At 48.2% G+C, this 14,849-nt stretch overlaps 1 protein-coding gene across 2 annotated transcripts in view; it reads right to left on the reverse strand.

Moving 5' to 3' along the window:
* LOC119183246 (uncharacterized) overlaps window positions 1-2,303 on the reverse strand; it is a 28,596-nt gene extending 26,293 nt beyond the window's left edge. The window contains exon 1 of one of the 2 annotated variants that reach the window (XM_075868760.1): window positions 1,993-2,302. In XM_075868760.1, the coding sequence (XP_075724875.1) occupies window positions 1,993-2,124 (132 nt within the window). In that variant the 5' untranslated portion in view covers window positions 2,125-2,302. Of the gene's footprint in view, window positions 1-1,992 lie in introns of both variants that reach the window. The other variant, XM_075868761.1, reaches the window with a different exon arrangement.
* Between the last annotated feature and the right edge of the window lie 12,546 nt (window positions 2,304-14,849).

Below are 14,849 nucleotides of genomic sequence, written 5' to 3' on the forward strand. Positions count from 1 at the left end.
GCATAAATAGTGAAATAATTATTGAAGAACAATGTCCTTGCAATATTGAAAATTTGGCTGAGAAGGTAGTCACATTCTGCTTCAAATATTGTTCCACCCTTGACAGACTCTAATATAAGAGACACTAGTGTGCATACATAGGTGTAAGGATTGATCAGGAAATGGGAATGCAATACCAGGCTTATAAGAGAACCCGTATATAAGGGACAAAAACTGCTCCGTCATGTGTCTCTAATAAAGGGATTCAATTAATGGCCGGTTTCGTCACATGAACTTAGTACTGTTATTATTTCACCATACCATGTCTAAGTCTGTTTAGTCTGAAAGGCCGCAAGCAGAGAGGAAAAAGCTACATCATTCAGATTGGGCTTGAAACCGAGAATAATTCGATGTTGTATTTGGGATATCCCCATGACACAAACTGCCAATCAGTTATTGGCGTTTTGTATCGCTACTGTTACAACTACCACATATAAAAAACTTATGGCCCCCTCAATATCAAGTTCGAATACTTATACTACACTCTAGTAACAGTTGCACCGTTTCGTAGGCATATTTTTGCCCCAGAACAGCCATCATCCATCTTTTGTGTCTCTTGTTGGTTTACAAATGTGTCTCTAACACATCTAGTTTTCAAACCACATGTGCACAATAAGTAAGCATGACATGAAATTCTCGATGGGAAAGTAGTGAGCAAGTAGCTTCCAGGAAAGAAAACATAAGTACTCGACATAGCAACTATTGTTTTGTAACACAAAGATACCTATATATAAGGAGCTGTCAGTAGCAAAGCTGAAACATGCACTTCCATAGTTTATCGCGAGCTGGGATATATCGAAGTGTCTTCTGTTGTAGCCTTTGGTTTCTCTATCGCCCATTGAAGGGATGCAAGCTTCAAACATGGAGTTTGGCGATGTTAGCTTGAACATTACAAGCACCAAAAGGTTATTATTTTCTTTTATGGGCAGCTGCGACTGACGCTATAATTCCTAGCGATATATTCAGATAAAACTCGAAAAGAAATTGGTGGAAGCACAGAAAATTTTCGACGTTACGCATGCTATAGCAGTTTCTGCACACTGATGGACTCGACATCGAGGAAGATCTGGGCCTAGGTCCCCAAAAACTCTGTAGGACAATGCGATGCTCATATAACCAAGCAACCAACACACTGTACATGACTGTGCCAGCAAGCACTCGTATATCTACCTTCCCACTTGGAAAACCTTTAGCATGTGTACACAGTTCTAGGGCTAAATTGCTGAACATGACTGCATTCCCTATTTCCATAACAACAAAACTGTTGTCACACTCGCTAGAGTTACCTTTAAAACGGGCATGTTTCACTGTACGCTTACATGGTGCCTCATTTAAAACTATAAATTGCTTGATGGACAGGCACACAGGAAGAACACAACGAAAGTGACAACTCTTAACAAGTGCGGATTAAGAATGCGGTTATTTAATTGATTTTTCTCGAAATGCATCAGCCTTGAGAACATTGATCTTGCGTGTCAGCTAAATTAAATCTCTCGAACAACTTGAAAAGGAGAGGGGGGGGGGGGGGGGGAGACAGACACAGAGCAATAAAGTCTTGAAAAAAAAAAACACACACACACTTGCTAAAAGTTAGCGCTAACGTTGTGTCCGTTCTGCGTCGTCACTTAAATGTACAAATGTTACGAGCAATTAAAAAGAACGGCGGTTAGAGATTCTTTAAGTATGCATTGTGTTTGTGGGCTCCAAGCGATGAATTCACTTTTGCGCATTCTCGACAAGGAGCGTATCGGATCGTTCAAAGTAACACCCAAAAGAGGGAGTAAAATGCACATCGGCAGTGGAGACACCATCGGCTCTTGCATACTCCCCATTTCCAAAACACAGGATGCCGTGCGGCTGCATGCAGTTCACCTTAGCTCATTTTAACTGGGACAAACTACGTGTCACAACGTGCGGGTCATGCAGGGGGGTGCAAGAAAAAAAAAAATCTACCAGGGTGTTTTTGTGATCGACATCCACGATTTCGGTCAGTTTCTCCACCAACTCGGAGTAGGCTCCCGTAGCCAGCTTCAGCTTTCGCCGGTTGCCGCTTTGAAATATGACGAGGCAGAACACGTATCCCATTTTGGCTACAGGAACAACGCGATGGAAGCACTGCGCGAGTCACCCAACAGCGCACCAAATCAACACGTTCATACACGAGCAGCCAGCGCGGGAAAGCCAGGAAAGCAAGTAGAAATAGTGAATACTCGGTGGTCAAAATCACACAACACCTATAAACAGTCGCAATGGTCAAGCTATTATAGTGGCAGGGATATGGACAAATGGGTAGACACGGTATGCAAAGCGCGTAGAAAGAAATTTTCAAAGCACTGGGGTTTAGGAACAGAAAGGGCAAAATAGACTTTAAGCGGGTAGAATTAACTAGAAGGTTATCTGATTGGTGGCTAAAATCAAGGCACGAGTGAAAGTTAATTTTTTTACTGCAAAGTACCAGTCCTCAACTTCACTATTTAAAGGAAATTTAAAAAAAAAGATAAATTTAGTTTTTGGTTTTTAAGTATTACAGGTAGCGTTAGCCACCACTCAATCTCACGACCTACTGTGTTTTACTGACCTGCCCAGCGAGCGAAGCGCCAGCACGCCCTTTCTGGTATTGGCGCCTGCCGCTAAGTGCCCTGTGGCGCTGCAACTTACCTCATCCACACTGGTTGCTGGCGGCCGAAACATGGGTCGCCGCGCTTTTAAATGCAAAGCATTTCTTAGTGAACTTCGGTGACTTTGAGCGTATCTATCTATCTATCTATCTATCTATCTATCTATCTATCTATCTATCTATCTATCTATCTATCTATCTATCTATCTATCTATCTTGCAGTGACAAAAATACGGGCTTGCTAGAGATGATGAAGAAGACGTTTGTTGTAGCAGAGGCTCGTGCTGCTGCTGAAACCGCTGGCTGCTGTCTCGCTGCTGTTCGGCCTATTAAACGGTTGCATCACCCCGGCGTGGCGTCTAACAGTATTCTTACTATCTATCTATCTATCTATCTATCTATCTATCTATCTATCTATCTATCTATCTATCTATCTATCTATCTATCTAGCCGCCTACGACTTTTAGCTCTCCTGGCCGTTTCAATAATGGTGTCAATACCAAACTTGGTATGGCATAACATGACAGTATGAATAACATGTTTGAGTAGTTATGACATGATAATTATGACATGTATGTCATGAATGTCATGATTTACATTTCATGGTCCTGCAGCTCATGCGGTGGTTTCGTTCACATGGCATGTTGCAAAACTGGTATGGTATGACATGATTGCATGGCGAACACAAGCGACAGACCCTAACATGAAAATCATGCCATGCGTGTCACGTAACAACATCACTACATGCCACGCTCATGATGCGCTCGCGGCCGTTTTGCTAGCGTCACATTTACCAAATTTGGTAATACGGTACGTGAGGTATTGACGAAGGTATGTGACTGGTGCAAACATGATAATCATTAGATGCGTGTCACGTAACATGTCTACATGCAACGCTCAGGATGCGCTGGCGGCCGTTTCGCTAGCTTCACTCATACCAAATTTGGTATTACGGGACGTGAGTGGATTACGAAAGTATGATACTGGTGTAAACATGATAAACATGAGATGTGTGTCATGTAACAACATGACTACATGCTACGCTCATGATGCGCTCGTGGCAGTGTCGCTAGTTTCACATGTACCAAACTCGGCATTACGCGACGCGAACGGACGACATACGTAAATAACACATCCAAACATGATAATCACGACATGCGTGTCATGCAAAAACATGACGACAAGCCGCACTCATGATGCACTCGCGGCCGTTTCGCTAGCTTCACATATGCTGAATTTGGTATTACGTGACGTCAATGAATGAAGAAGGTGTGTGACTGGTGCAGACATGATAATCATGAGATGCGTGTAATGTGACAACATGACTACATGCCACAGTCAAGGCGCCAATACTTTTCGACGCGACACGGTGCGCGTGCTCGCCGGCGTTCGTTTTGTAGAGTCACGCCGGCGTTGCCACGCCAGGTAGCGGTCCTGCCAGATACTCGCAGGCGCGCGCTGCGTTGCTTTGACCAACGCCTCCTCTAGGAAGATGCGTGCCGAATGAGAAAAAAACAGCTGCCACATTCTTTCTCTCCTTCATTTCGAAATGTTCTCGGTCGCTAGCGTCACCTGTGGCGGACGGTGCAACAACGCAACACCTTGCATAGCCTCCGAAACAGTGGTGTACAGTTGCAGGTTTCAAACAACTCTCGACTGACGCGCCCCTATGGGCCGCAGATGAAAAACGCTTAGCTGGTACCGCCCATCGTTGTGATAATAGTATCGGTCGCGAGAGCCACCGCGCGGAGCTTGTTTAAAACTGAAGGCAGGCCAACTCCGCTGGGAGCGCGAGCCATTCCTCAGGCATCTTTCTAGAGGAGGCGTTGCTTTGACGCATGCGCGTTTCAGCGCGTCCGGCGTCCTTCCGTCACGAAAAGAGAGAGACGCAGTGTTATCGGCGCGAAATTACCGTCAGGCCGCGCCGACGGACGCTGGTCGCGTCACTTGCGCCTGGCGTCTAAACGAGTGCTTGCGTTTCGCTGACGTAGCGTTGCTGTGCCCAGCGTGCGCGCGCGTCAATGCTACATTGGAGTATATAGGGCCCTTCATGATGCGCTCGCGACCATTTTGCTATAGCTCCACACTATACCAAATCAGGTGTTACGTGACGTCAATGGGTGACGAAATATATGACTGCTGCAAACACGATAATCCTGACACACGTGTGATTTAAGAACATGACAACTTACCACGCTCATAGCGTGCTCGCGGCCGTTTCGCTAGCTCCACATATACTAAATTTGGTATCACGTTACTTCAATGGATGACGAAGGTAAACGACACGTCCAAACATGATAATCATGACAAGGAAGTCATGTACGGCCTCATTTACCTCTACCTCGTAGCGTCGTGCTGATTTTAAAGTGACATATCAAGCTTTCTTATTCGTGTTTCACTTATCATCGATTCCCACTGTATGTGGGATCTGACTTTTTTTTTGTCGTCTGCTCGCGCAAAGCTTGTGGAAAAGCAGCATTGTTTACGCGTGCATACACTCTGGACGATTAAAGTGAATAAGTGCCTCCTTTTGAATAAACTTAAAAGTATAATGACAATCTTTTGCTACCGTCTGCTCGTGCTGAGCTGTGACAGAAGCGTTCAAGTAGGTGCAGGTTGTACACCAGCGAAGCGAGGTTTCTTGGTGCAAATCAACCATCACGATGGTGGTGGTGGTGGTAAAAAACATTTATTTCAGAAAAAGTCTACTAGAGAGTGCCGACGTGGCCCATCGGCGTGCTAGAGTGGCCAGACCCTATTCCGGGACGCCAGTGGAGCTGGAAGCTGCCCGTGCGCGCTCCACCAAGGAGCGTTGCGCAGCCAAGGTAGAGCAGCCGAACAGGTGCTCCTCCCAAGCCTAGTCTCTAGTTGGGATAGGAAAAGGGGATGAGAAAGGGACGGGATTAACTGGGCACGATGCTACGACGTGATATGTGTCGGCGAGGACATGACAGGTCGAGCAGGTGCCATTGATTTCCGGCAAAAAGTGCCTGGTGACCGCCGGACTGATAAAGGTGTTAGTCTGCAGGCGGCGTAGCAGTCGTTCGTCCGCTTTCTCCAAACCGCGTGCGGGGTCCGGGTAGAGGCGGCGCGAAGCCCGGTAATAAGCCAAAATTTCGCGAAAGCGCGCGTCAGGTTGGTATTGCCAGATTCCGTCTCGGGACATGGAGGGGTAACGGCCCGGAAAGGAGAAGCGCGGGCAGCGGCATTTGCCGCCTCGTTGCCGGGCAGGCCCGAGTGGCCTGGGGTCCAGACTATACGAATGGGATGAGGGTTAAAGCGCCAAGAGGCTGCCTGTAGTAGGCTAGCCGCCAGCGGGGCAATGGAACCCTGAAGGTACTGAGAACAGGCCGAGCGCGAGTCCGTCAGGATGGTGCGTGAGGCAGGGTGAGATGCTGCCAAAGCTATGGCAACCTCTTCAGCGTGCGTTACTGTGTCTGCTGGAAAGGAGAGGCCATCGACGTGTTTGCCCTCTGTAATCACGGCAGCCGTGAAGTGACCCGAGGGGGAGGGACCCGAGAGGTCCACGTAGAAAACACCAGGATGATCGGAGTGTCGCGTATAAAGGGCCGCGGCGCGTACTAGTCTACGGCCAGGATGGAGGTCGGGGTTCATATTACGGGGTAGAGGTTCCACCCATAGCTTTTGACGCCAGAGCTCTGGTACCGGCTGCAGAGGGTCTTGGTCAGATATCGGGTTAAGGCCAGGTCTGTGTAGAAGACGGCGCCCTGAAGGCGTCTGTGACAGTCGATTGATTTGGTTAACGCGATGAGCTTCGCGCATCTCTGCAAAGGTGTTGTGTACCCCCAGAGCCGCGAATCGGCTGTTGGAAGTTGCAATAGGTAGGTACAGAGCGCGTTTGTATACTGAACGAAGAAGGACGTCCAGCTGGTGCTCGTGTCGACGACGCAGGCGAAGGTAAGGCAAGGCGTAGAGGACGCGACTGGTCACAAACGTGTGGGCCAATCGGAGGGACTGAGACCCGCGGAGGCCGCCGCGCTTGGTAGACACTCGCCGTATCATGCGGCTCACCTGCTTGCTGGTGCGTCTGTCGCCTGCTATTGTGCCCTTTGGATCCAAGGACGATGTGAGGTGAAGGCCAAGAACCCGAATATTTTGCACTGACGGGACGGGCCCAGACGGAAGAAAAATTTTAGGCGGCGGTAGCGGAGAGACTGAAAGAAGAGCCGATTTAGCTGGAGAGCAGGCCGCATGAACCAGCGTAGGTATCCACCAGAAGGGCAGCCTTTTGCAGGCGTTCTTCGATTTGCGCTAAGGAGCCGGTGTTGGTCCAGATTGTGATATCGTCCGCATATAGTGCGTGTTGTATTCCCTCGACCTCGCTTAGAAGAGAGGGGAGGTTCATCATCGCCAGGTTAAAAAGCAGAGGAGACAGGACTGCCCCTTGAGGTGTACACCGCGTGCCTAATAAGTACGGGCCGTGTTCGGTAGAATTAAGGCGAATGAAGAGGGTGCGATGTGATAGAAAGGCGCGAATGTAGTTGAAAGTCTTCTGCCCGCAGTTTGTGGTAGACAGGTTAGTGAGTATAGTGCTGTGTTTGACGTTGTCGAACGCCCCGCGGAGATCGAGAGCGAGCACGGCTTTATCGTTATGGCGCATAGTAGTCGGCTCTATGATATCGTGTTGAAGCTGGAGCAGGACGTCCTGCGCCGACAGATGCGGGCGAAAGCCAAACATCGTGTCGGCAAAGGTCCTCCTGGCCTCCAAGTAGGCGGAAAGGCGTTCGCGAACCATGGTTTCCATGAGTTTGCCTGCGCAGGACGTAAGTGAGATGGGTCTCAGTGCCTCGATACTAACGGACTTTGCCGATTTGGGTATGAATGTCACGACCGATATGGTCCATTCCGTTGGCAGCGGAGAGCCGTCCCATATCGAATTTATAAGGTGGAGTAGCGAGAGGTGTGCTTGGTCGGGAAGATTTGCCAGGAGCGATACTGTGATTCCGTCGCGTCCAGGGGCCGTGCCCCGTCGCATTTTCGTGAGTGCAAATCGTAAATCGGAAAGCGTGTATGCGGCGTCGAGGTCGTTGTTAGGGGCGCCGGAATACGTATATGCTGGGCCCGCGGGATCAATTGTGCGGCAGATGTAGCGGTCACAAAGTTCTCGCGCGAGTTGATCCGTAGTGCCCTGAAAGGCATGCAGAGCACGGTGGAGCTGGCGTTGCGTTTCTCCCCTGGTGGTGGAGGGATCGAGAAGGCTTCTAAAAAGTCGCCACGCACTCTTAGAGCTCATCTGGTTTGCAGCCTTCGAACAGGTGTCTGCCCAGTTAGCATCGGAAAGTTGTGCAGAGTATGCGGCCGCCTCTGCAGTGAGCGCCTCAATGCGAGCGCGAAGTTTCCGATTAAGTTTGTTGCGTTTCCAGCGCCTTACGAGCCCGCGGCGAGCGTGCCAAAGATGTAGGAGGTGTGGATCGATTGCAGGAGTCAAATTAGAGGTTGCAAGGGTGCGAGTGTTCGCTTGTTTCAAATGGAGGGTGTATGATGCCCACGCTGCATATTCGGTCGAGGAGAGGACGGCGGAAAATGGTTCCATTCTGAACTGAGTTCAATCGGTGAGACGGGCTTGGCCCCAGTGCTGGCGCATTTTCTGCCGCGGTGTGAACGAAATGCGGAGTAAAAAGTGATCGCTGCCTAGGGTTTCGCCTAAGTTTTCCCATGTAGCATCGCGGATGTGACGGGTGAGGGAGAGGTCGGGGCATGTGTCTCGCGTGACCGAGTTGCCGGAACGTGTGGGTTGTGCCGGATCGGTAAGAAGCGTGAGGCTCAGCGAGGAAATGAGCTCCTTGAGCTCTCTGCCCCGGGCCTTCTCGTAGTGGTAACCCCAGTGAGGGCTGGGGGCATTAAAGTCCCCGACAATCACCAGTGGTTGTCGGGCCGCTATACGCAGCGCCCGATGGAAGAGATGCGCAAACGAAGCCCTAGCAAGGCGAAGGGGGACAGTACACGTTTAAGATATGTATTGATGGTTGGCCCCTCCGCTGAGACAGCACTGATATCATGCAGTAGTCGTAAGGAAGATCCAGATCGAGGTCAATCTGTATCGCCGTGTAAGCTTTATGCACGAGGAGACATGTGGTGGTGCCACCTACATAGGAGCAGTATCCAGAAAGGGATGGAGGAGGGCCAGATTCTTGGAGCGCCAAGACGGCCGGCTGAGAGCCAAGTGAGCTGAGGAAAAGGCAAAGATGTGAACTCTTTCGCCTGTTCCCGAAGCCTCCAGGGTTCCACTGTATGATCTCGAATTGAGACGCAATGTTTGAACGGGACGTACGATTGGTAGCCATCGTGATTGTCTTAGGTTTTATGTTCGGCCCTCCATGTCCCGCTCGGAATCCTCAGAGGCAGGGAGAGGCACAGAGGCCGGATTGTCCGACGGCGGGGTGGTGGTAGCCACATTACGACGACGCCGTGGAGCTGCACTTTCACTGCTCACCGAGCAGGAGCGGGAACGCGATGCCTTGGGTTGAAACTGGGTGATTGCCCAGGCTTGAATAGCCTGGGTAACCTCTACTACTATGCGTTGGACAGAGAAGCTGGTGAGGAGGTGATTAATCGAAGCTTCGACGCGCGTAAGGCGTTCCTCTATGCGCGGGGCGCGCTCCTCGCTAGGGAGAGTTCCGTTAGCGGGCAAGAGAACCTGAGGTGCCCCAGGAGCCTCAAGAGCTTCTGGAGTAGGTGCGGCACCGGTTCCGAGTGCTGGAGTACACATGGCTGCTTGAACCGGCGGTTTAATGGAAGTGGACTTAGCGCAAGGACTAAGCTTGGCCGTAGCTGGCGTAGCCGCCTGGACAGCGGAGGCAATACCGGATGGCCTTGCAGTACACTGTTGTTGGGGTTGAAGTCGCTTATTTATAAGTTCGAGTTGTTTAGTTAAAAGAGAATTTTGCTTTTGAAGTGCCGCAACTTGCTGGCGAAGGGCCGCAAGTTCGGGAGAAGGAGGATCGACAGAAGGGGGTGAGAGAGGCTTAGAAGCAGCATTCCCTGCCCAACTGCTCACCTGAGGTACCGCCGCTGGTGCTTCGAGCGGTGGGAATGCCTGAGTGTCGGCGTGGAGTGGTGGAGCCGACAGATGCAGGTTAGTGCCGCTGTCTGGCTGTGACGAATATGAGGTGGTTCCTCGAGGAGATGTTGAGGGCTTCTTGCGTTTCCTATATTTTGCCGTGCAGCCACTGGTCCCAGTCTCATGGGCGCCGTGGCAGAGGAGGCACTTGGGGTGGCAGTCATGGGTATTGAGACCTGCAGGTGCGGGGGTTCCACATTTGGCACACTGCGTTGGAGCGGGGTGAGGACACTGAGGTGGTCGATGACGATGGTGGTGTGTTGCGTGCCTTTCTGCGAACCAAGGGAAGACCCCCCGATGTGAGTTTTCATGAGTTTCCAGTGACCGAGGTCCGTGAAAAATGGATCAAGGTGATTTCTATGAAGGGTAAGTCTGCTCAATTAAGGGTTGTCTGGCATGCTGAAAATGTAATGTGTTGTAAAAGACTACGTGTCTCTAAACAATGAGTTGCTGGGCTGGTTGGTGGTGCATGACAGACTGAGACGCATATTAGCGTAAAAAAAATAAACCGACAACCTCAAGAAAGTAAACAACGACGCGCTATACTTACAACTGTTTATTAGCAAAAAAAAAAAGAGGAAAGATGACAAGAATGCACATATGGAAGCCATGTACATGTGGTTATGCAACTAGGCTTTGAAACACACCCATTGTGTGAAGAATTAGTTTTGAATAAGTGATTTTAAGTGTTGTTTCGTTTCAAAACAGTTGCAGAGTGTCTTCCATTGATTGTTCATGTACCTGCGATCTACATTTGCCAATTGAGACGAAAGGCATTTATGCGCAAAATGATCTGTATTGGGTTGTTTTCTATGCGCACTGGATGCTGTGGCCACTTTCAAATGTCATAGGCCTTGCCCTTTCTTGCCCAGACAGTAAATGCAAGCCAGGTGAGTGTAATCCAACGGCAACAAGTCTACCATTGTATACACATATACCTGGTATCATGAGTTAAACAAACATTTGGTGGCCAGAGCTTTTTACAACCTGTCTACGTCGTCATTCTTTCTTGTTTTGCGCTCTGATCTCTGTGTTTGTACCTGATTTGCGATTCTATTTGAAAAATAATGCACTGAAATGTCAACTAAAATGCAAAAGAAGATTTTAAAAGTCACGTGAAATAAAATGATTCAAGATAACCACCACATTTACTCAATGCGTGATGAAACTCTTCTCAAACCAGCGGCAACCCATGCATTCCCATGCATTCACCGGCGCTCAGGATGGATGAATGGATATGGCTGTACCCTTTAGATCGGACGGTGGCTAGCGCCACCAAGACGTAATACCTAGTGAACCAAAAACTAGATTTACTTTTTTCCTTTAAATAGTGAGGTTGAGGATTCGTACTTTGCAGTGAAGGCTTTAATTTTCACTGGTACCTTAACTTTAGCCACCAATTAGGTAACCTCCTTCTAGTTATTTCTACTCGTTTAAAGTGTATTTTGCCCTCCCTGCCCCTAAACCCCAGTGCTTTCAAAAACTCTGCGCCAGCATCCTGAACTATAGGGTGAAGCCCTTTAGAAAACATTATCAAGTGTTCGGCAGTTTCTTCTTCCTCTCCACACGCACTGCATACCGTGTCTACCCCTTCGAATTGGCCCGATATGCCTTGGTTGGCAATACTCCCGTCCTGGCCTCAAACAGTAGAGAACTACCCAGAGTATTATCATAAAAATTTCTTTGGCAATTTCCTGCTTAAAAGTTCTATAGATCTCTAGTGCGGACTTCTTAATCATGCCAATTCTCCACATATCAGTCTCAGCTTCCTCTACCTTCTTCTTAACCGATAATTCTTTTTGATTCGGCCCCCTGCTGCTTTCTAAGTATTTACCAGTCAATTTTCTGGTTCGCTTCCTCCATTTTGTATCGACATTCTTCATGTACAAGTAGCTGAATACCTTCCTAGCCCAACGCTCCTCTCCCATTTCTCTCAATCGCTTCTCAAATTTTATCTTGCTGCTAGCTTACCTGCCCTCAAATGATGTCCATCCTAGCTGGGGTAACTCGAGCGCCCCCTAGGCGGCAAAGTTCAGAATCCGAGCCAGCGCAGGCAACTTTGTAGACCACCGCCAGCTGGGCAGGTCAGGAGTATAGTAGGTCGTGCTCATTCTAAAGGTTACAGTCATATCAATCCATCCATCTATCAATGCTTCCTGTTCTCTCATGGCGCTTGCTCACGAGCCTTCTTTCGTGTTTTGCATGGAGGAAGAAAAGGTGTTGTGCTGCACATCGTCGTGTGTTCATTTTTTTCTTACAAGATTGCGCTATTTGTTCGTGCAAGTTCTCGTTCTTTACTGCTAGCAGCATGGACTCAGTGGGCGTAAAGAAGAAAACGAGGCAGACACTCTGCTTCGCACCCGGCTGTTCGTGTAGGGTGCAAGGTTCCTTTTGGCGTTGCATAAATCAGTTGCCAGATTTTAGGGTGGTTGTTGCCAAACTGCCGCTAAATTTGGCTGAAAAATTTTTGTCTGTAGTTGTGGCTTTTTTGTAAGAGTTTGGTGCCATCCGCGGTGCATTTCGCGAGTGCATGAGCGACGCTGGCCGTTTTAATTAACGGAATGAACCGAGCCTCGCAGAAGTCGAGCGTGGCGCTGCCGTGCAATAAGGCAGCTAGGGGAACCGTAGCGTCCCCCGTCGTAGCGCGCGGTCGACGCGACACGATCAGCTGAGAGGGAAAAAAAAGTAAGGGGGGAGGGGGCAGCGCTTCACCTCGTGCGACTCTTCTGCCAGGCACAGTTCATTCCGTTGAATAAATTGGCCTCTTAATTGCACAGCAGCGCCACGCTCGACTACTGCTAGGCGCGGTTCATTCCGGTAATTAAAACGGCCAGCGTCACTCGTTCGCGAAATGCACCGCGGATGGCACCAAATTCTCACGGAGAAACCACAACTACAGAAAAAAATTTCGCTGTCAAATTGAGTGGCAATCTGGCAACACTTACCCTGCCAGTCTGGCAACCACTTATGCAACGCCAAAAGGAGCCTTGCTCGTGCGGGTACGTCTCGTCCAGATCTGGCAAACGTGTCGTTTTCCGTGCCGAAAGAGCCCGAACCTTTAAAAAAATGCGGCAGCTTCCAGTAACCCGTTCAGATCAACCTCTTGACGCAAGCTCAAGAATTCACGAGCTATATTTTGATAAGCAGTATTTCCCTATCAACTTGTGCTGAACGGTGTTCGCTTACCTCCCCCATTGGCACTGCGCCGTGCTCCCGACCGGGTTGCATAAATTAGGTGCCTTTTCTCATCTTCTAACCACTACCACCACCTACCTTCCCCAGTATGTGTAGGAGAAAGAAAACTGCTTCAAGAAAAGGGTGGGTCCTCACTCAAGCAGTCGACAGACCAGGCCTTTTATACCCATCAGAGAAACCGAATGCACTCGCGGCAACACCTGATAACACATTTACACGCTGATGTAGTTTAAAGCAAGTGAACTGTGACATTCCATCAGCCCGCAAAGCTGACGCTTGTAGGGTGTGACGATAGTTATAGCGCGAGAACAAAACGACGACACAGAGACAAGAAGGACACGAAAGACTTCTTGTCTCTGTGTCGTCGTTTTGTTCTCGCGCTATAACTATCGTCATGCCATACCAACTAGCCCAAACTGCCACACTTCTTGTAGGGTGTACCTAGCGCTACACAATTCTCACGAACAAGATAATATATAGGCTTCATTTCCCAATGAATAACCAGCACTCTTTCCGAAGTGAAAGGCAGAAGAGAATGAAATTATTGAAATCAAGTGTAGCGATTTCATTCTGAATTTCTTTCAGCACAAAAATCTTGCATCCGTTTCGCAGCGTGAAGGTTGTGTTGGCAGATTGTAGTGATACCCTTTAAAACGATTGGTCCGGATTTCGACGTCACCCGCTCCACATATGCTGATGCTGATCACTTCAGATGGATGGCGCTCACCCACAGAGGGTGATGGGCCAAGAACCGGGCCACAGAATACTTATATTAAACTAAAATTAAATTAAAGCAAATCTCAAAATTTAGTTAAGAGATAAAACTGCCAATAAACAAAAATGGTTGCTGAGCAAGCGGTCAAACCATCTCGTTCCAGCATACAAATAAATCTAACGATGATGATGATGATGATGATTCCACAGACATGGCTCGTACCCACTCAGGGGGATCGGCCAAGAATCGATGACTTAATTAAGTAAGATTTTTTTTTCACAATCGAAACCACCCTCCAGAAAAAAGAAAGAAAAAAGAAAAGACAACCTAGGCAGAATAAAAGGAGTGCAATAGTTGCTTGTCACTCGTTTAGATAAGACAATTATTCATTACCTTGATTAAGAATCAGCATGGTTAAACAATGCTCTTGTGTTCGTCGGATTTTTTTGCACGAATAATAACGAGTACTTGCTGTTTCTTTTTTTTTTTTTCAAGATACATCATATTATCTGCTTTTCTATTCTGTTACTAGTACACTATTTAAGATAAAGTTACTGCAATTCGCAATAAAGCTAGACTGATATTTTTGTTTTATTGTATGCTATGATTGCGACATATCTCGTTATGTTCGTTTTTTATTGTGTTATTTATGTATGTGGAATGCATTTTTGTGCTTTTTTTACTTCGTGCATATGTTTCTTGATTCGAATATGTTCTCGTAATTTATTCTTGTGGACAACATAAATATTTTTCATTGAAGTCCGCGTGTAGCAAATAAAAGTGTTGTCGTGTTAACATGAGCACCGACAGTATATTCTTACATTTTAGCCCAGCTACATTTTTAGCAAATGCAGGTGCTATGAACTTCAGTCACACATCGCACACTACGACGGCAAGCTACCAGTTTCAAAAAACTCCCAAGCATTTCCCCGAGGGTGAACATGGTTAAGTGCGAATACACGGGGTATTTATTAATTCGCACTATTATATTTATTAATCACACGATGGTGCCTTTATGGTGCAATGGTTCCTGGGAATCGCAATTTGATCACACGGGGGAGTTTACGTTAACTCACTGGTGAATGCCAACGGATTTTAATTTTACTCCCCCTCACGACCCGCTCTCGACGGGAGACTGAAAGAGAAGGCGGGCGCACGAGAGAGAGGGGTGCGCGCGCAGCTGCAGCGAGCGAGGAGAGCGG

This window comes from Rhipicephalus microplus, chromosome 7 (assembly GCF_043290135.1).
Source record: "Rhipicephalus microplus isolate Deutch F79 chromosome 7, USDA_Rmic, whole genome shotgun sequence".
Lineage (NCBI taxonomy): Eukaryota > Metazoa > Arthropoda > Arachnida > Ixodida > Ixodidae > Rhipicephalus > Rhipicephalus microplus.